This window comes from Malaya genurostris, chromosome 3, assembly GCF_030247185.1.
Source record: "Malaya genurostris strain Urasoe2022 chromosome 3, Malgen_1.1, whole genome shotgun sequence".
Classification (NCBI taxonomy): domain Eukaryota; kingdom Metazoa; phylum Arthropoda; class Insecta; order Diptera; family Culicidae; genus Malaya; species Malaya genurostris.
The window spans coordinates 234941287-234964163 of NC_080572.1; the positions used below are offsets into that span (position 1 = coordinate 234941287).

Consider the following 22877-nt stretch of genomic DNA (forward strand, 5'->3'; position numbering starts at 1 on the left):
GGTATTTTTTCGTATTGGCCTTCTATTTTGGGAAAAGTCTATTATGGCTCAGAAGGAGTACCTGGACATCTTGGATGAAGTAGTGCAGCCTTATGCATATGAAGATTTTCCATTGCAAAGGAAGTTTCAGCAAGGTAACGATTCAAAATTTACATTGAAATAGGCGAAGTAGTGGAACATTGAAAATAAAATCGATGTCTTCGACTGACCAGCGCATTCTCTTGGTCTCAATCCAATAGAAGACCTTTGGAATGAGGTTAAGGGAAAAATGTCTAATACCAAACACGAAAACCGTGATGGTTTGTGGAACGCAATTCAAAAGGAAGATAAAAATTTTGACCAATTTTGAAACGCATAATTAGACATATTAGAATTGGACTTTCGCAGTTAAATAACTAATAGAAGTGAATTTGATTCACAGAAATCAAACAAACTTCTTAGGGGCTTAAATCGTCAACCAGACTTTAAGTGGCTGAGGAAAAAATTATTCATCGAACAACTCATTCATAGTACTAAACTAGAATAGCAAATGTTACTTAACAAATTGAAGAAATCTACCATAACATTAACATACAACCTTTTCTACCGACGTACATTGAACTTTGGTTGCATCAAACGTCCGTTGGAAAAACGTGTCATGGTCACGCGTGCTCAACGGTCAACCTAATGCTTACTCGAATGGACTGTGAAATTTGGAAACTACGCACCGTGCATATTTATGTAGTATTGAAGGATTTTTGTTTTCGGATTCATTATATTTGTTTGGTGGATGGTGGTGGCTGAGCAAATGCTATCGAATGTAGGTGGTTCTATAATTGTAGCTCCAATTATGGTATAAATATTATTTGTCATAGTCAACGCAGTTATCAGTTTCTCTTATCCGTTCGATCGTTCTACAATCAGTCAGTCTGCAACGTAAAACAGTAACAATGTTCACCAAAATTGTAAGTTACTACAGAAGTCGCCGAGTGATTCTACACGGAACGACCGAAATTAGCTCTGCGCCTAATTCGTATTACTGTTTTTGAATTAGTTGATTTTAACAACAAAATTTCCAAAATAACTATAAAATTAGTTAAAATTTAGAATTTACTGTGCTGAAAAAAACTCTTATTTTTAGAGAAAGTGTTTAGTTGGTGAATATTCTGGACACAAACCAGCAATATTTCAATCCAACACGAAATTCTCATTGACAACTAATTTCGTTATTAAATTCAGAAACTTTGATTCTATTTATCTATCACCGTCATTACTGAAGGACAGCAATGTCAAAGCAAAACAATCCATTAAAAAGCTAAAAGGGACAGTCTTGTTGAAACTGCTCGCAAATTATCCCTATATAATTTTCTAAACCGATATGTAAAAATGACGTAAACTGTTAGTGGAAAGTGTATTTATTCAGAATTTGTGCGCAGTTAAAGCGATTGTGGGTAATAATGTTTTTACGCGAAACAGTGAAGTGAGTTTCGAATGTTGCACTCTAATTGTACACGTCAAATGATGTTTTTTTTGTATCTTCTCATTCCGGGCTACGCCGTCCGGTGTACTACTTGTATTCGGTTTTTGTTTTCCGAGTGCTCAAAGTTTTCAGTGAGAGAGTCGATTTCGCGAAGTCGAATGAAGAAAACAGCGATTTAGAAGTAAAATTTTCAAAAAGAAATTTATGTTTCGCTTATGTCTTTTTCTCCAATACAACATCGTATTTATACCTGCAAATATTGAAAAGATAACCGCGACTGAAATTTTTTTCGGTAGTAGTGTGCCATCTAGTGGCTAGTAGTCATTACGGTGTTAACGAGCGCCATATAGCTGCTAATTGCAAAAACCAATTCAACCATTTATGTTGGTTGAAAACAACGTTTTATTTCTCTAATTCAACTAAAAAATTAGTTGAATGGATATGAAGCGTGCCTTAGCTAAGAAATGACAGCACGTTTAATTGGTGAATTCAACTAAAAAAAATAGCCATTTCAACAAATATTTTATTATTATTAAGAAAATTAGAATTAAAAAATCTAAATTAGCAAAAGTAAGATTTTTTTAGTTGTCTCAAAAAATAACTAACTAAAATCAGAAAATCAACTAATTTTTTCGCCAAAATGCTAATTTCGGTCTTTCCGTGTAGTAATATTCTAACAAAATGTTATTCATTCACAGATCGTCTTCATTGTCTTTCTTGCTGTGGCCTGTGTAAGTGCCAAGCCAGGATTGGTCGCTCCGGTGGCCTACACGGCCCCGGTGCTAGCTGCAGCCCCTGCCGTCGTAACGGCGCAGAGTTCGCAGTTCTTCGCCCGTAACTACAACGGAATTGCTCCTCTCGCATATACTGCCGTAGCCCCGGTTGCATATGCAGCTGCTCCTGCCTTTGCTGCCTATGCTGCTGCTCCGGTGCTGCTGTAAAAATCGACTACTTCCGGATTTTGTTCAGCGCTGTGATACCTGAATGAAGATGTTGCAATGTTAATATATTTAGTAGGTTTCAATTAATAGTACAATTCTCTCTCCCAAAACTTGAACATTAATGACAACGGATGACAATTCCACAACCGGGCGTTGGTTTAATTCCGCGGATACCGCAACCTATTCTTAGCGTACATAATAACTGCAGAGATTGTGTTAGGAATAAACTGACACAACGATGGTCCACGAATATGACAATTTTTTTTTATTTAAAAAGTATTTTTATTCAGGCCTATTTGCGTACAAGCTTTACGTGGCCGAATTAGCCGATTTTTTAAATAAACAATTTTTCGAAGTGGATCTCGTTGTCACTCTTTTTCTAGGAGGAGAAGAGCTTCCATTTCCCTCCTGCGAGGGTTGAGGGGCACTTTGTTCGTGGCTCGTCTCGTCCTCCATTGCCGCATTGGTGGTTTTGTTGTTGATTTCCGTCTTCTTTTCGTTTTCCTTGTTGTTCGCAGTCTTGAGTTGCTAGTTGCTGTAGATGCGCCTTGTTGTACATTGGTTGCAGTTGCTGGTTGGTTTGTTGGTGAAACAGGATTACTGCGCTCACTAGTTTTCGTTGTTGAACGGTTGACCTTGTCTTTGGTTGAAGATGTCCTTTTCGCAATTTCAGTGCAAGATTTACCGTAGTGTGCAGGCTGTTCACAAAACTGACATGTAACCAGCTGATTTTCATAGGTAATCAACGTTTTACACGGATGTGTCCCACCTTGACCACAAATGATGTGAGATGGAATTGCCTTACGTAGATGCATACGTACCACTTGCACGCCATTCCGGATGCCGGGGAAAAAATTCCGCCATACTTCCCTTTCGATGGAAAGGATTTCACCGTACTGCGTCATATTCTCCCGAACGCACTTATTGCTGGCCTGCGGGGAAGGTCATGCACGCGTATTTCTAGGGCATTGTCCACCATTTGCACAGGGATGTTGTCACACTCAACGCTGTGCACCTCGTTGTTAACCGAAGAGAATGCAATTGCATCGTTTTCTCGTTTAAACAAGATGTACACACAGTTAGACGCCTTGTTGAATTGAATCTCACTTGCATTATTAGCGTCTAGATGCATTCGTTCTTTAAGTAAGATTTCAATTTAATTTGCTGCTGGTCTAACTTTGCAACGCTTGAAATCTATACAAATTGAATTTGGTCTTGTAGGCCAAGTTTCCGGCTTTGTTAAATCGTATTTTACCATTCCGTACACTCTATTGTTCACTGCACTGTATTGTCTTTGTTTCTGTTGTTTCGACCGTAAACGATTTTCGACTGTGTCGGGTGAGATGCGAGCACGAACTGAAATATAACAACTTGTTCATTAGAACTCAATTAGTTTTGTCCTATAAATTAAAGAAGCCGTTTAAATCAAGAGAAAATCCGTCAAACTGGAGCCCCGGCCACTGTACGATCTTTTTGTTCTTTGCCTTGGGCAACCAGGATGCCAGGTTCACAGATCTATGTGTCATGATATGGAAAAATGACCTGTCATCCCTGCAAATGGCTTCAAATGAATTGAAACTTCACAGAAGAAATGGCGGTATGTTTCAATCGGTATTATCCTTCGGATGAAATGTGAATCGTGTATTTCAAGCTGATTTTATATTGATAACGAGGGTTTCAAAGCAAAGTTAAGCAAACGTTTGGTAAACTCTGAAATAATTTAATCACATTTTTGATTCAGTGAGTACTAGTTACTCATTTTCATATGATATATGAAAACGTCAAAAATTGACGAGTTACCATCAATGTTAATGAGTAACTTTTACCCTAAATTTGAGTTCAACGTAAGAAAAACGAAAGGGAGCACTTTATACGGAAATTATAAATATGTGAAATAAAATTTCACTCAGTTCGCTTTCACATCTCATCCAAGTCAGTCGATTAAACACCAAACCGCTTACGTTCGAGACGAAAGAAACCAAGTATAGTATTGTGTAGTGAACAATAGAACGATCTCAAAATGAGTGAACAAAACGAACAAAAGCTACCGCCGACACGAAAGAATACAATTGTTGTTGACTTCAGGCAGTGCAAAATTCGACCTTCGATACGAGAACTTGAAGGTTTGCTTAAGGAACAAATGCATCTTGACATTAAACGTGTGCATTTACTTCAATGCAATCCAGTTTTATAAAGAGTTGGATGCAATTAAATTCGCAAAAGACAATAACAATGTGCACTATGTGGAGCACGAGAACATTAAGTACAACATTCCAGTATATATGGAAGATAGTGCTATAGAAGTGCGTGTGCATGATCTTCCCTCAAGCGTCACCGATTAATATATTCGCTAAACTATGTCCCAATACGGAGAGATTCTCTCTATCGAAAAAGAAAAGTGGAAGAATTTTTTCCCCGGTATTCTAAATGGCGTACGTTTATTACGCATACACTTGAAGAGGCCTATACCTTCTTATGAGATTTTCGGTCAAGATACAAGAATTCCGTGCAAATCACTTGTTACCTATGACAATCAGATGGCCACATGTCAATATTGCCAAACAGCTGTTCACTACGGTAAGCCATGTGACAAACTGGACAAGGAGACAACCACACCAAAGGACAACGGTGCTTCCTTCACACCAACCCTAAGCAACCCCAGTACACCTATGACAGTCACCAACAACAATGAAGCATCCCCTTCAACGAATCGAATCGATGCGGCAATGGAAGACGAGACGAACCACGAACGAAGTGCCCCTCAATCCTCGCAGGAGGGAGATGGAAGCTGACAATGGAAGCAGGGTGACAACGAGATCCAACTAAAAAAAAAAATGCCTTCAGCATCTTAGCGCATACCTTATTAAATATAAAATAAAACAAAAATATGTTGGATATTTTTAAAAGCCGGTTTATTCACCCTCCACTCCTACTCTAAATGCCCACACTGTGGTATTAACGCTTCCCAACAAGTTATATGCGCCATCTTTCTTAAACAATTCTATCCACTCTTTTCTCAAATCTTTGTTACTTTTGACCTGTTTCCCGGATTTTTGACCTAACCTGTTTTTCAGAAATTTACCCTCCATAATGGAATTCTTCTTGCACTCATTCAGGGGTTATTTTACGTTTCGCATTCGGCTCATCAGTGCATTAGCAGATTATGTTGATTTTGAATTTCTTGCACTAGTTGCTTGAAAGAAATCTCGATAACCCCTTCACAGATTATGACAAGATTTTGTATATGCAAACATAATACTCCAAGCTAGTTTTACTCAAGAAATTGTCAAATTTTATCCATCTAATGAAAAGTTGACTTTGGGCAGGTACTGAGATTTGTTGTTGCTTAAAAATGACACTAGAAAATTTCTGATTTGGCAGGTAGATTTGTTATTGCGTTGAAATTAAAAATGGAATACGACTGTCGATATTTTTTCCTCAAAGTGCTATATTCTTTTCGGCCGATATGATTCTTTTCGGCCGAATGTTAAATGGTGAATCGAGCTTAATACTGTGTGAAAAAATCCGCAATTACTTCATGAAATGATTCACAGGTCTATCAAACTTTTCATTACCAATAACAATTAAATACATAGCTGACTGCTGCCACGTGTAAAAAAGCCCTAAAAATAACTTCGACATTGATATTATGCTCCCAGTGAATCACGTGCTTTCGCCCGTAAACAGCATTGCGCATTTCGATTCGATTCTAAGCAACCAAATTCCATCTTGGAAGCAAAATCAAAGGTGCACGTGTTGACTCTAGGGAAATCCGTGTCACGCGTATCGAAGCATTGTGTATTTCATTCTGTAAAGCCCGCGCATCGATGAGAAAGTTCATTTTATTCATCTTATCTTGATTTCATATCTTCAAGTACAAAATAATAGGGGAAATTTTTTGATAAATTTCACAACATCCGTGTTCCAAGAGAGTTCATTCGTAGACATGCGTACAAAACGGCTTCGGATGGGAGAATCTCGAGCCTCGCGAGAAGAGCAGATCCGTGCTGCATTTCGACCAGGCTGTAAGCTAAAACTATGTCGAAAGACCGGTCATTGCACTTTTAAGAGTAAATAGCGTACCATTCGAAAAATGTTCTTTTCGAGAGCACTTGAATCTGCGTCATCAATGCGATGTGGTTCAGATGAGGTATATAATCGTAACACATATGCAAAACACTTTTCGAATTTCCAATGGTTGGATTGTTCAGTTGTCGTAAGTTTAGGCTCATGAAAGCTTTTAATTTCGCCATCACACACTGATTCAAATATATTGACTACTTGTGATCTTCACACCATACATCGAATACATTTCTGTGTTAGGGGGCAAGTATCTTGTAAAAACAAATGCAATCACTAAAATAGAATAAATAAACTTCATCAGCTCGTGATTTTCTTGATATTTACAAAATTGAAAAATATTTATCATGAGTAGTGTACCCGGCAAGCAGTATGATTATCTCAAAATTGATCTCTATAGGATCTAGACTACACGCAGAAAGATCCTGTTTGATTAAAACAATGAACCGATTAGTTGCCCATCGCACCAAAATTAAATAACAGTTTCAAACCGAAATATCACAGACTCAAAAGCAAAATGATTACTTTAAACTAGAACATGGTTGTTTCAAACAAATGTTGGTTGTTAAAAAAAACATTGGTTGAATTAGATCAGACTTGTTATGCTCACTACGTCAACAACAGAATTCGTTAGAATTACCCGGAATTACATTATTTTTGCAATATTTTTTTAAGCGTTACCTTGAAAAAAGGATAATCGTGTTTGCTCCTTAAAAATGTTATATCCCAGTATACGACTTTCGAGATTCAACAACAGCTTCTTCACATTTCGCCTTCGACTAGTCAGTACAAAGCAGTCCATATTGAACTGTTAGTGCAGCTCACAATTAAATTTTATTACTGAATCTCGGCGAAGAAATAACTGGAATTTGCTCCGCCAACGGCTCGGCAGAATATATAACTGCATAGAATTTCGGCAATCCTAAATTTGGTAACTGTCAACTATTACCGCTCCTGTCAGCAACAATTTCACTATTAGCACGGTAAAAGCGTTTAAGATGGAATCATGAATTACCGAGTCTTCAGTAATCGGGAATAGGAAGGATTTTGCCTCATTGTTATATGAAATAAAAATCACAAAAGCTAAGATTAGGGAAATTGGTTGTTCCATCAGGGGCTGATAGGTTTTGAATAAACTGGTTTTTGTCTTTTTTATAGTAAAACATTTTTAGAAAGTTTTGTCAATTTTTCAAGTCAATCGAAGCCAAACTCTTGCAGTCTTGGGCATTTATCTCCTCTTATCTCATACTACGAAGAGACGAGAGCTCGGCGTTAAGGGCAGGAAGAGTAAGAGAATAACACGGAAACTTAAAAAAAGAAGCCGAAGACATTGAAGTTGCTGCCGGGAATGTACTTTATAAAGCTAAAATCGAGGATTCAGTGGAATTAACAATTTGTTTCCTTCGATTTTATAGACAACAAACTTTAAACACGTTTCTTTCGAGAGCACGTTTCTATAGTCCGTGCTCATCGTCATTCAAAAACTACTTTACCAATTCTTTTCAAATTTAGTACATAATTCCGACTTCTGAAATATCCAACCCCAACGTTTTTTGCCTTTCTCATATAGAAAGGTTATGCAATCAATTGAAAACCCGACTAGTAATAATTGGTCCGGTGGGCTAAGTGTCATATACCATTCGACTCAGTTCATCGAGCTGAGCAATGTCTGTGTGTGTGTATGTGTCATATAATCTCACTAGGTTTTCTCGGAGATGGCTGAACCGATTTTGACAAACTTAGATTCAAATGAAAGGTCTTACGGTTCCATGCGAAATTCCAGAATTTCATCCGGATCCGACTTCCGGTTCCGGAGTTATAGGGTAAAGTGTGTTCAATGTTGTACACCGCCACTCAAACCGGCGAAACAAAAACCGTATAAAAAATTTCTAAGCTGGACTCAAAACCGTTACTCCCAATCTTAGGGACAAATGAAAGGTCTTATGATTCTACCAAAAATTACTGTGTATTTTTGGATACAACGAAAATTTAAATCGTCGTTTAGAGTACGATGGCAAAATCGTATAAAATCTTCTAAGTTTCGATAAAAACCAGTAGAGTTTGTACGTCATGTTAGTTGGTAGCCGTACGAACCGACTTCGATTATACCGGTTCTCAGGTTCCAGTGCTGGAAGTACATACAATAGTGAACCCACTTCGTTTTCTAATGAACGTGTTAGGCCATTCATTAGAAAACGAAGTGGGTTCACTCAAGGGTGCGAAAATTTGACATTTTTTTAAACTGTCGCCAAACATAAGATAGTCACTGCCAATGATACGCGCAGCTGCTACATTCAACATTGGCGCAATCATGAGAGCCATGACCAAGGACGGAAAAAATCAATCATTACCCTGAATACACACGATCATCTTTCACTATGCATCATCGTTCCATTGCGTACTCAATAATACATAACAGAGTCACTCAAACTCGTTCGGTATCATACTGCGTGCGATGGCGGAGAATGAGAGAATTGAAAATCGCAAAATTTTGAAACACGAACCCAATTGCCAATGCATGAGTTAAAGAGTGCCAGCGAACATCATCGGAAGCGATTATGTTCGTTCGTAAAAATGAGCCAACTGTTCGTGTGCAATCGAAAATCCGAACGATTGACAAGTGTGACTGGATATATTCAGCAGGAGTTAGATCGAAACGATCTGTTGTAGGGTAGGGTGAAAAAAAAACTGGCTATGGCAAGATTGCATGATGAGTTCGGTCGGCTGAATATAAGTTTTTGCTTGAAGGGCAATGTGCATTATGATGATCGTTACATTGCCAGTTATGTTAACATGTTACAAGTTTGATGTGCTATTCTAGTCAGAGTTAATTAGGTCTTTTAAGACAAATAAGATGAGATTGTTAGTTGACGAATGAGGAAATCAATTAGTTCCAACTCTAACAAATTTGTCCGTCGATCATCGACTTCACTTCGGAATGATTTTCAAGTAAAGTAGAGCTTCATCATTGTAATTGAACAGTTCGAATGATTCCAGCAATCTGTTGAAACGGCCAGTGCGCTTTTGCATTAGGTTTCAGATAATCCGCGTTATTGCAAGGCATGCTGATTCGGTTTACCTAGTGGTGTGATGGTGCATTTCATATAACTTTGTTTTGGAAATCTGGACATAATCATAACTGTAAAACCTCTCAATAGGCATAATATTCCAAAGCAGTTGTTCCCTTTGTTGCTTGCTCAATCTTCTCAAGCAACAGTTTATGCATTTCTGTTAATCATATCAATCAATGCATATTCTGACTCATTTCAGGAAGATCAAACAAGTGACACTGGGAAAACCTTCCTTCGAAAAATCTTCATACCACCAGTGTTTGCATTATAATGTTAACGAAATTTTTTTGATTTTCTGAGATTGATATTGGGTGCTGATCAGTGCTGCACAATTATCACCTAGTCCACCTCCGCTAAGTATGGGGAAAATTTCTTTCCTTTCAATATCACTACAGTAATATTATTTAAATACACACATGATTATGAATGATCATTCTCACTATTATCAGTCATGCAGCGATTTGCACTAGCAGATGATGATATTCAGATGTCGGAAGTCCAGTACGCAATAGCAATATGCGCAATAGGATACAGCGAAAAAACAATACATTCTGAATATTGATTATAGAGACAAAGGACTTTGTTTTAATTCTAGGGTTGATTAAATCTCATGGTCTAAGTAACCTTGTTACCCTTATTAAACGCTATTTAGCATGAATTTTGTGTATAGAAGTAACAAGAGTGCAAATATGTGTGCGCAGCACTTGAACAAGCCCTCTACTGAGAAGCCTGTTGGCTACGATAACACTTGCTACAACACTCTTCCACCGGGCTGGTTTGAGCGCTTGTTTGTGTTCGCTCTAGCCAAGTTCTCCGCTCCTGTTACTTCGGTGTATGAAATGCAAGCAATAGTGACATATTTTTTTAAACCTGCACAAAAAATGTACCTGCAATTTACTCTGCATGAAACATGCTTCGTGATTGAAGTTATATTATTGTCATTATAATTGTTTTTAATCACAGAGTGGCATATTAAGATCAGATTTAAATTGATTTTCAATACATCACCCACCATATTGAATGTCAGCATTTTCAGTGAGAATCTCTGCATGACTGATAATAGTGAGAATGTTTTTGAATGATTATGATTTTATTATCACGTTCGAGTTTATGGATCATCACTTCTTGTCAAGTACTGATACTTTTTTGAGTTTCATTGAATTCTTGAATGATTACGACATTCTATTCAGTTTAGTTTTCGAAGTTTTCGATAAAAAAACACTGAAATAAATTAGTTTGAATAGGAAAAAGTTTGGTTGGAAAACTTTATTTCCTTAGTCATATTATAAAAAAATTATTGCCCCATTACCCAATCACCAGACTGGTGATACACGATCACCTTCTGTGATTTCTAAATTTCTGGTGATCACCGCTTGATCACCGTACGTGATTCCTCCTCTGATACCCCAGAGGACACTTAAACAACACCATAATTGACATATTAGACGAAAATTGGGAACTACTCTACGTTCATCGAATTTTAATTTATTGGGTGCTGATGGGACTAACATACACCAAGCGATTATATTAATAATTTTAGACTATTAAAAAATCACGATTCATGGTTTTAGATACAAGGAATAATATTGTTAACAGAATGTTTCCGCTGATTTGTAAACAACAACAGTTGAAATGTTTATTATTTTGGATAGCGCATGCGTTATTATAAAGAATTATTTCTATTTTTTTCGATATGTGTTATATTTGTATTACCCCCCACTCAATATCTGTTAGTAGCTAGTTAGTTAGATGCTTGCGGAAATCGGTTCAACCATTTCTGAAAAACTCCGAGGATCCGTTTGAAAGTCGGATTTTGCAGCAATTCTTTTACCTCTCTATAGGGAAAAGCAAAATATCCAGTTTGGTCCAGTAATTTTTATTGTTATCGTGTGTTCCCTAACGGTTTCGAGAAAACGCGCAAAGGGAATATCTCCGAAAAAATTGTAAGACTGATTTTCCAATTTTGCATTCATGATTTCTTATAATTATTTATCGATTGAAGCAAACATTGTTCATTCATTTCTTTTGCTCTCTTGTAATATGCTGTTACAAAAGTTGTAACAAAATTGGCACCCGCCCACATGTTATCGTATTCGTAATGGAAACTACAATACCTTGAACAATATAATGAATTTTGGCTACTTGTATGACTTGTATAAACATTTGTGTCGAACTTTTAAGTGAATACAGCACTTTTCCAGCCCCAAAAAAAACTACACGAAGCTATAATATAAGGGTAGATAGTACTACTAAAAATCAAAAACTCTTATGGGCTCGTTGAGAGCTGTATTCCAAAACATTCAATTTTGATGAGGAGAGCCGTTTGTCATATGTTATCGATTCTGGATCGAAAAGTAAAGATATATGTGAAAATCTTATGTACATAGAAAATAGGTTTTCAGTTGAAAATGTTAGTTCCTTTCGGCAACTGTCAAGCCTCTACTGAAATATAGCAAATCGAAATACTACAATTACCTGAAAATACGGTATCATAAATTTTCTAGGTGAGCGGGCCACTAGAAACAACCAGTGTTGGCATTATCATTCTCAAAATATCAAAAATCAGTTATTATCGCCGATAATAATTGTTGGTGATTATCACTTACAAAATCATCGCCGAACATCATGAAGAAAATCATTTGATATTCTGAGAATGATATTAGAAAACGATTATCACTTAATATCGGTGTGCGAAATTTTCAAAACATCAAATATCACCGCTGAGTATGGGGGAAATCATCACCCGTTCAATCTCACTTTAGCGATGTTTCGTAAACTCACACATGATTATCATTCAAAAGCATTATCACGATTATCACCCATGCGCGATTTTCACTACCACATGGTGATATTCCGTGAGGTGAGTGTGGTATTGAAAATCAATTTCAACCAAATCTTAACATGCAGTATGATTATTTTTGGAACGGGTGGTGTCGAAAATCATTGTCTGAAGTTATTTGAAATTGATGATAGTGAATTTCGGTTCGTAAAATTTTATCAAAACCCATGCAATATTGGTATTTTTGGAATGGGTATGATGAGTAGATGTTGATTATCGATGTCTGGAGTTATTTTGAAATCCAACATGGCGGCTCTCGGTTCATGAAAATTCAACTAAACCCATGCAATATGGGTATTTTTGGAACGGGTATGATGAGTAGGTGTTGAATATTGGTGTCTGGAGTCATTTTGAAATCCAAGATGGCGGCTCTCGGTTCATGAAAATTCAACGAAACCCATGCAATATGGGTGTTTTTAGAACGGGTATGATGAGTAGGTGTTGAATATTGATGTCTGGAGTCATTTTGAAATCCAACATGGCGGCTCTCGGTTCATGAAAATTCAACTAAACCCATGCAATATGGGTATTTTTGGAACGGGTATGATGAGTAGATGTTGAATATTGATGTCTGGAGTCATTTTGAAATCCAAGATGGCGGCTTTCGGTTCATGAAAATTCATCTAAACCCATGCAATATGGGTATTTTTGGAACGGGTATGATGAGTAGATGTTGAATATTGATGTCTGGAGTCATTTTGAAATCCAACATGGCGGCTCTCGGTTCATGAAAATTCAACTAAACCCATGCAATATGGGTATTTTTGGAACGGGTATGATGAGTAGATGTTGAATATTGATGTCTGGAGTCATTTTGAAATCCAAGATGGCGGCTTTCGGTTCATGAAAATTCATCTAAACCCATGCAATATGGGTATTTTTGGAACGGGTATGATGAGTAGGTGTTGAATATTGATGTCTGGAGTCATTTTGAAATCCAACATGGCGGCTCTCGGTTCATGAAAATTCAACTAAACCCATGCAATATGGGTATTTTTGGAACGGGTATGATGAGTAGGTGTTGAATATTGATGTCTGGAGTCATTTTGAAATCCAACATGGTGGCTCTCGGTCCATGAAAATTCAACTAAACCCATGCAATATGGGTATTTTTGGAACGGATATGATGAGTAGATGTTGAATATTGGTATCTGAAGTCATTTTGAAATAGAAGATGGCGGCTCTTGGTTCATGAAAATTCATCTGAAACCATGCAATATGGGTATTTTTGGAACGGGTATGATGAGTAGATGTTGAATATTGGTGTCTGAAGTGATTTTGAAATCCAACATGGTGGTTCTCGGTTCATGAAAATTCAACTAAACCCATGCAATATGGGTATTTTTGGAACGGATATGATGAGTAGATGTTGAATATTGGTGTCTGAAGTCATTTTGAAATAGAAGATGGCGGCTCTTGGTTCATGAAAATTCATCTGAAACCATGCAATATGGGTATTTTTGGAACGGGTATGATGAGTAGATGTTGAATATTGGTGTCTGAAGTGATTTTGAAATCCAACATGGTGGTTCTCGGTTCATGAAAATTCAACTAAACCCATGCAATATGGGTATTTTTGGAACGGGTATGATGAGTAGGTGTCGATTATCGATGTCTGGAGTCATTTTGATATCCAAAATGTGAACTTCTAGTTTATGAAAATTTTTCGAAAAATTTGAACTTAGTTTGTGTAGAACGCTCGTCGCGTGCGATTGTATTTCTTTGTTGCTCTGCGTTGTTTCGCTGTGTTTCGGTCGGATTTTTCTGCAGGTTCCAGTGTTGCATTCAATATTTTTGTTGTTAAAAACGGAGAAATGATGAATTTGAAAGAGGAAAGAAACTACAACTGATGCCAGAAGGGTGGACAGTGCATGGAAGTTCTTTTTTGGTGTTGGTATTTTATTCTCGTGAATGCAATCTATCACCGTGTTTTATCCACCAAAACTGAAGTGAAAACCACGGAGTTTTAACTTTTTCGGGAGTTGAGTGTCATCTAGCGGCAAGTAACACTCATCAATTAACCATTTACTATATATTAAATGGCATTAAGTGTGAATTGAAAATATTAAACGTCACCGTGATTGGTAGTATCTGCTACACAACCTTGTAATTTTGTCGCTATAATCTGCATCTCTAAATTCTAATTTCATAAGCTTGTAGGTCTACTAGAAGACAACTGTGCAGGCTATTGCGCATTAACGTCGATTTTGCAGTAATGTTTCCGACATTACTTACCGTTTGTTTATAGAGGTAATTTTTTTCAAATTTCGAATAAAAACGGACAATTTTCTTTGAAAAATTAGTGCAACACTTCGAGACGGTATTGTAGATTTGAATTCATTGTGCGAAAGCAGACATTTATTTAAGAATCACTATCAAAAATTTATCATCGACAGTTCTGCAAATATTGCACTTGAACCAATACTACTGTTCTAAAGCTTGGGAAAAGTAAGGAACTCGTTTGTTGAACATTCTGGTAGTCGAATTGTTGACATCAAATTGGTTGCTGTCAACCAAATGATTGGCGATTGAAAACTAACACAATCCAATTATACATATTTTCGAAAATTTGCTATGTTTAATCTATCACTTCAAACAATTTTCTTACTTTCGTAGTATATTTTTATTGCTGATCTTGGATTTCAAAATGACTCCAGACATCAATATTCAACATCTACTCATCATACCCGTTCCGAAAATACCCATATTGCATGGGTTTAGTTGAATTTTCATGAACCGAGAGCCACCATGTTGGATTTCAAAATGACTCCAGACACCCATATTCAACATCTACTCATCATACCCGTTCCAAAAATACCCATATTGCATGGGTTTAGATGAATTTTCATGAACCGAAAGCCGCCATCTTGGATTTCAAAATGACTCCAGACATCAATATTCAACATCTACTCATCATACCCGTTCCAAAAATACCCATATTGCATGGGTTTAGATGAATTTTCATGAACCGAAAGCCGCCATCTTGGATTTCAAAATGACTCCAGACATCAATATTCAACATCTACTCATCATACCCGTTCCAAAAATACCCATATTGCATGGGTTTAGTTGAATTTTCATGAACCGAGAGCCACCATGTTGGATTTCAAAATGACTCCAGACACCCATATTCAACATCTACTCATCATACCCGTTCCAAAAATACCCATATTGCATGGGTTTAGTTGAATTTTCATGAACCGAGAGCCACCATGTTGGATTTCAAAAGACTCCAGACACCCATATTCAACATCTACTCATCGTACCCGTTCCAAAAATACCCATATTGCATGGTTTCAGATGAATTTTCATGAACCGAAAGCCGCCATCTTGGATTTCAAAATCACTTCAGACACCAATATTCAACATCTACTCATCGTACCCGTTCCAAAAATACCCATATTGCATGGTTTCAGATGAATTTTCATGATCCGAGAGCCGCCATCTTGGATTTCAAAATGACTCCAGACATCGATATTTAACATCTACTCATCATACCCGTTTCAAAAATATCCATATTGCCATGGGTTTAGATGAATTTTTACGAACCGAATTTCACTATCAACAATTTCAAATTACTTCAGACATCGAGATTCGACACCACCCATTCCAAAAATAATCATACTGCATGATAAGATTTGGTTGAAATTGATTTTCAAAACTTCACTCACCTCATTGAATATCACCATGTGATAGTGAAAATCTTTGCATGGCTGATAATTGTGAGAATGATTTTCAATGATGATAATTTATAATCATGTGTGAGTTTACGAAACATCACTATGGTGATATTGGACGGGGTGTGATATTTTCCATACTCACTTCGAGTGATCACAATTATCATTGATATTGTAGATAGTGATAATCGCTGTCGAAAATCGCGCATGATTTTCTGCAGCGGTGAGATTTGATTATTTGATATTTTCGCAACACTGGAAACAACATCGTGAAAACTGCAAATAATGTCGCTTTAATTTGGAAAATAACAACTTTTTTCACATATTTGCAGCATGAATCAAAAATGCACTTAAACTTCCCGTCGGCTCGTGAAATCACCCCACGGATACGATTATTTTGCGCCTGCCTTCATTATACTCCAGAGCGTTAAAAGAATGGATCGTCTTGAATCACGATTCAAAATACTTGCAAATATTCGGATTGCCGAGCGAGTTAACTCATCATTGGTTCGGATTAAAAGCGAACATGTAGTAAGCAGAATTCAAATGGCAGCGCTCCATAACGAATGAAAGAGAGAATAAATGCGAGTGAATTCACTATTGCGCTTTGCCGATCGGGTGTTACTTGAGGCAATCGGGTGTTCGGCAGAAGCACACTTATGCACGAATAAAATCGAGTGACTCGCATCAGGTAGAAACGTGTCTATGAGTGCTAGCCGAGTGAAAATAGATACGATTATTCCCTTCCTTGGCCATGACACACGATAGCAACAATGAGAGCAGTTAATTTTGTCGCACTCTCTCACAGCAGTCAAAGCCACAGTGTTCGCTTTGTGGTTGTGTACGTACATACTGGATAAGTAGCTGCTTTGTTCATTTTCGGTCACGAGTTTCAAGAATGTCACGAGTTTAAAATGTCATGACATTTTCATAACGTGACTGCTATATTCGCTGTGACCGATCTGTGGTGATAAATTGAATGCGAATTACCGGTTCAATTTTAAGTTTTGAAAAAAAAATCAATCACAAAGCTAGTTGTGCCAAAACTATTACAATTATTTACTTAAATTTCATACACGAAGTATCAGGAGCGCAGCTTTTGCCTTTTTGTATGACGCAAAGGCAAGAAATCTTACAACAGAGACAATAAACAATAGACAATTTGCGCTCCTATTACTTCTACAATTCTGGTTCATGCTAAACGGGGTTTAATTTTTTGATCGAAAAAGTGCCTTGTAGTAAATCAATCAACTGGAAATAAAACAAAATCACCCGAATTGCCAAAACGAACTCACCATCCATATTCTGGAAGTCAAAGCATTTACTTTGCTTTTTTCACTGAACCGCTTCCTTCCAACGGGAGTGCAGAGAAACAAAACACGTAAGGATACAGCAAAAAACCGTCTGCATTGGGAAGCAAGACTTTCTTGTGCATGTCCCCCTACACCTCGACATAATACGAATTTCAAAGTTAAGTCTTGTTGGCGACTGTCTCTCGAAAGTTGTTGAATTTGGAAGGAGCTACTGTGTATTGTGGCTAGCCATTCCCAGATTGAAAAGATTAGAACAGCTATCGATGAGAGCAAACGGCGACATTCACGAGAGAAAATGTCATGAGACCTATGACATTTTTTATCTGCTATAGTCACGGTGATGTACAATCGGCGACTGCTGTCATTTGTGCGGTTTGACTGCCTCCTGTTTCGTGTCATTTTCCAGTACCGTTCGCAACCCTGGGTTCACTATTCACTATCAGAAAACTGTTTCATTCTCCATGTTATACTAGTTTATGCACAGACCATCTCTTGGTTTCTTTCAAAATCGTAGAGAAACATTTTGAATAGAACATAACAGTATTATATATGAGAAAGGCATCATTACACCACTAGGTGGATTAAAATAGTTTTTTTTTAATTTGAGTTGGTTCTAAAGTTACAAAATAGCGAACTTTTTAGAGAAAATTCTCAGTTTTGGCTTCAAACAATAACAAAAAAAAATAAAACCTTCTCTTCATAAAAACATTTTGAATTCAAAATCATCATGATTTCAGATTCCAGTCATTAAGATTTACAACAATCGGAATTCTATGCTTTGGTTAGAAAATGTGAAAACGCTGTATAATCAGAGTGATTTGATGTCACCTACCGTAAATAAATGACATCGTAACGAGCTATGCGAAAGGTGGAACAAATGAAATTTTCAATCACATTTAATGTTAATAGCTACACTTATGAAAATCGACAACTTGGACCGAAGGTAAAACACTTAATTTCGTCTGGACACTTTAATGGTAAGTGTAAGTCTCTTCAAATATTATTCAAATGAAATCATATTAAGTTCTATTAGTAATACATTAAAATTCCCCCCCCCACCAAACAGCAGATTAATTACAAATGTTTAGTATTTAGTATTCAATATTCAATTCGTTTGACACTTACAGTCGAATTGTCATACAAGTATATATGAACTAATGAAAAATCTTAGATTTGAACATATATTTACCCAAATCTTATGTAGAATACATTTTCATATGAGGTGCATAGGAGTTCGAAATGTCGTCATTTACATATTGGATTCTTAATAATTTGCTGAATATAGTTTATTAAAGTATATTTAATAACACATTTTATATAATTTTATGATTTTAATGTCTTTTTGTTGTCACCGACTTACACAATCACCTTGAAAGAATAGGACGATTTTGTTTAGCAATCCATAATTCCGTTAGCTGAAAACACAAACATTTTATGAGTCATGCAAATAAAATTTGTTTTTTGAAAGGCGCAAAAGAGGCTTTTTTGTTTTAGTTCAAGTATCAACTGATAGTTTATGTTTTTATGCTTAGTTTCATGCATGGTGAAAAAGGTGAAAATAAACAAAAAGAATCTGTCACTCGCGAGTACACTGTTTCGAAAAGGGAAACCGATAATTTAATGAATATATGTTACTTATTACAGATTGCTCTCAACGCTGAACTTTTGATAGTTACTTAACCACAATCTTTTTTGTTCTATCACGGTACCTGAAAAAAGTTGAGAAAATCAACGAAAAAAATAGTTTTTCCATGGAGCTTTCTTTAATATCTGCATAACTGGTAACCCAAGATTAAAATGTGCTGAGATATGATGCAGCCATTTGACGATACACTTAACATTTATGAGCTAAACTTTTGAAGTACAATTGAAGCATACTTGATATCCTAGTGAATCTAGAACATGAAATGTATTCATAGAAACACATTTTAAAAAAGTGTCGATTTTTAACAGTGTATGAGATTACATACATGGAACGGCCAACAAATATTTTAAAGGAGAACGATGGTCAGACGATCTTTTTTAGAGATATCCTGTCCAATCAATCCAACTAATGCGAAATCATAATTTTTTCTGCCAAGAACCAAGTTGAGCCATATCAAAATTCGCTATCTGATTTTTGAAGAATGCAGAAAAATTCAACCACATGATTTTTTTTATGATTTTGGAAATAAATAATCTGTGTGTGTGTGGGGATACAGAAATCTAGTTCTTCACATCGAAAACACTGACATTACAAACGTCACCTCAAACGTACGTTTCAAAATTTGAGTATTTTGTAATCAAAATATGGAAAAAAAATTTTTTTTCCAAAATTGAGTGAGTTTAACTCAAAATTTCAGTTCCTTACACTCAAAATAAAGACGATCTTATTCGTAAATGTTTATATACAAAGTCATTCTTCATTCATTTTAATGTAAAACTCAAAAGAGTGATTCAAAATTTCTATTGAAGATTGATTGATAATTTATGGTTTTAAAAACCAGATCTAGAAACGGTAATGAAAAACGATCTTGCACCCTCATATTCGATAAGAATATTCCGATAAAGAAAACGCATTGAACTGTTAGAAGTATTTTTTTCACTCAAATGTTTGAAAACTCAACGCTTACTCTATTGTATGAATTAATGCGAGAGAACTCATGGCCTGCGCAAATTTAAGTGGCCAATTTTTTCAAATGATTACAATGCGACATTATCAGTTACTGAGGGCTAGTTAAAGGTACGATACAGTTTGGCAGGTCTTGTCGTCGATGTAATATTCAATTTCAACCCCTTGATTCTTACACATACATTGTTTACTTGAAAAGTATACAGAAAGAGATATTCCTTTGTTATGAGCTCCGATAATAAAAGCATGATAATTTATAAATTTCTTTAAAAAGCACACGGGGTATAATCAAGACGACAAAATAGGTATGTATAATATGTAACTGCGCTGGACTGTCTAACAGATTGCTGGCAACGATCTGAAAAACTACGGAAACGACTAGAAAAAAACTGGTTACCTGCTTTGCACTGTTGGAGTTTCCGAAGAGAATGTCAATCTACGAAAATGACACAACTATCCGGCATCGCTGCTGACGTTTCGAACGGTCACATACAGTAATCTTGAGGTAATTTACTGTGTATACGAATAACCGACAACAAATCTCATTTTAATATTGCAAACAAATATATTTCAACAATTCAACAATTACTTACTAACCATCAATCACACTAACTGCTGAAACGAAGCGTTTTGGTTTCTGTGCGTAAAACAATGAAAATATCACATGATCACTGATTCTTGAAAGCCACGTTAGTAGCCTGCGGTACACCGTAGGTGGTTGCCAACCGGGCAGGTTGAGCGGCTGCGCTGCGAGTCGGAGCAGCGGCAGTTAACCTCGCAGCAAAAGCATCGGAAACCGCCGGTCGTGGTTGATCGGCAGGTGGTGCTATCGGTGCAGCATTTGGCACCGGAAGATTTGCGTTGGGTAGCGGAGCGGCGACCGGAGTTCTGGCCAGCACTGGAAACGCTGCGGGAGCAACTGGAGCGACGGCGGGTGCTACTATTGGAGTTCTCGCGATTGCTGGAACAACTGGAGGCGCCAAAGGTAAGGCAGGTACGGTAGCTGCGTAAGAAATGGCCGGAGTGGCAACAGAAACGGCTGGTGCGGCGTAGGAAACTGCTGGTACGGGGTAGGATATTCCTGGAATCGAGTAGGGAACGGCTGGTGCTGCGGATAATGGAACTGCATTGTAAGCAAACGGAGACAGGGCGGGTGCGATCGGTGCTGCCGCTCGGAAAACTGGTGCTACCGGTGCAGCTACTGGAGCAGCATATGTGATAGGTGGTGATGAAGTTATGATACTTGGAGCATAGTTACGTCCAACTATCTGACTGTAGCTGGTCCTAAGTACTCCTTGCTGATAGGCGGGGGCTAGCAGGGGAGCACCATATGGCAAAGGTGCTGCCAAAAGCCCGGGATCGGCGTTGGCACTCACGGCAGCCAGACAAACCGCGATGATCTACGACGTAGAAAAATTAGTAGAATAACTCGTTGGTCAAACAAATCATCTTACCAATGAACCAAACATTCTTGTTTCAATGTTGGACACCTATTTGCAAGAGGTCGAAAGCTCGAAAATGATACCATATTGGTCGGATCGATCCGTTTTTATTCGAGTCCTCCCACCTCGAAGTCAGTCAAGTCAAGTCAATTGATGCTACACAGCATAATAACGAGACTTGTTTTGAAATTAAAATTTGGCAGGTTCCTAACTTTCGCTAGTGTGCGATTCTTATTCATTGAACTGCGGCTTGGGCGGACACGGGTGCGCAGATTTAACATCGACATTCGGTACGAATCAATCACTTTTGGGTTACCTTGCTTTCGAACAGGCGCACCGAAATAGCCAATAGGTTGGCTGGCATACATAATATTGCTGTTTGCTTTGCTAAATTATTCAAGAAAGTCACTTTGAATACATTTTCTTCGGAGAGCCCAAATAGGACTAGGTAGCATGGTGCTTAAAATGTTCTATTTTATTTCACCTGTATAAGAGAATTGCTATTTTAAAAGATCAAATGTTAAGTGAATGTTGTTTCAGGTATGAATCGTACAGTTCTAGCTTAACATCTTGATTACAGTATTTCCAAGTACCAAAACCAATCAATATTTTGCTCTGCTTGTACCCAGAACGTGACATTCATAAATCCATTTTGTTCCAGCAAAAAGGTAATTTAGCCTATTTCTTTGTTCTTGCACCGTCGCGAGAGTCTGCCCAAAACAGTAACCATTCCGAAAATAGCCTAATCTCGAACCCAATGCATATTTTATTAACCGAGCGTCAGCGCGGGTGATCCGAAAATAGAACATTCATGAAACAGCGAAAGGATCTGCACATCAGGAGCATTACACTCAGCCTTAACGCAAACAAATACAAAATTCGCCACCACGCTGTGCGGTCGATGATTTGACTGTTCATTTTTCTCATAAGACCGATAGCAGATGAATCTCATGATAATCCTTTTCAGAAGGCGAATCACGTTTTCAGTCACGACAGTTAAGGAAATGGTTAGTTGCCAGTAAGAGCTGTGATTTTTATGAGCAATCCATGAAAACCGTTATGGCACAACCTTCTCACACAAAACGAGCAAGCTTAAAATAAAACGAAGAAATCTATTTTTATCCTTTCTTTGTGAGTGTAGGTGTGTATGTTTGCGCTAAATCAGTTTTCATCCATCTCTCGCTATGGCTCTGTTTTGCTGGAAAACTTTATTCGCCGTTTCGTAAATGGGTGGTTTCGATGGGTGTGATGAAAGGCATAGCAAGCTGAGAGATATTTATTCACTTGGGTGGGTTCGCTTACGGTAATTAAGCTGGGAATATTTGAGGAGTTACTTTAAACTGTACTCATAAACAACTAAGCAACGAAAATTAAATAAGGAAATTGTGTTTTGCTTTAGTTGAACAGTAGAGGTACCACACTCTTTCACTTTATGCTATTGATT

The 22877-nt window shown here is 37.3% G+C and overlaps 2 protein-coding genes across 2 annotated transcripts; one reads left to right on the forward strand and one right to left on the reverse strand.

Moving 5' to 3' along the window:
• Positions 1 to 875: 875 nt before the first annotated feature.
• LOC131437342 (uncharacterized) lies at positions 876 to 2510 on the forward strand. The gene is made up of 2 exons (XM_058606616.1): positions 876 to 944; positions 2158 to 2510. Exons 1-2 carry the CDS (start codon positions 930 to 932, stop codon positions 2398 to 2400), a joined length of 258 nt encoding a protein of 85 aa, XP_058462599.1. The 5' UTR covers positions 876 to 929; the 3' UTR covers positions 2401 to 2510.
• Positions 2511 to 20594: 18084 nt separating this feature from the next.
• Positions 20595 to 21763, reverse strand: LOC131438541 (cuticle protein 16.5-like). Its single transcript, XM_058608642.1, has 2 exons — positions 21446 to 21763; positions 20595 to 21391 (listed from the first exon to the last, which is right to left on the reverse strand). Exons 1-2 carry the CDS (start codon positions 21458 to 21460, stop codon positions 20660 to 20662), a joined length of 747 nt encoding a protein of 248 aa, XP_058464625.1. The 5' UTR covers positions 21461 to 21763; the 3' UTR covers positions 20595 to 20659.
• Between the last annotated feature and the right edge of the window lie 1114 nt (positions 21764 to 22877).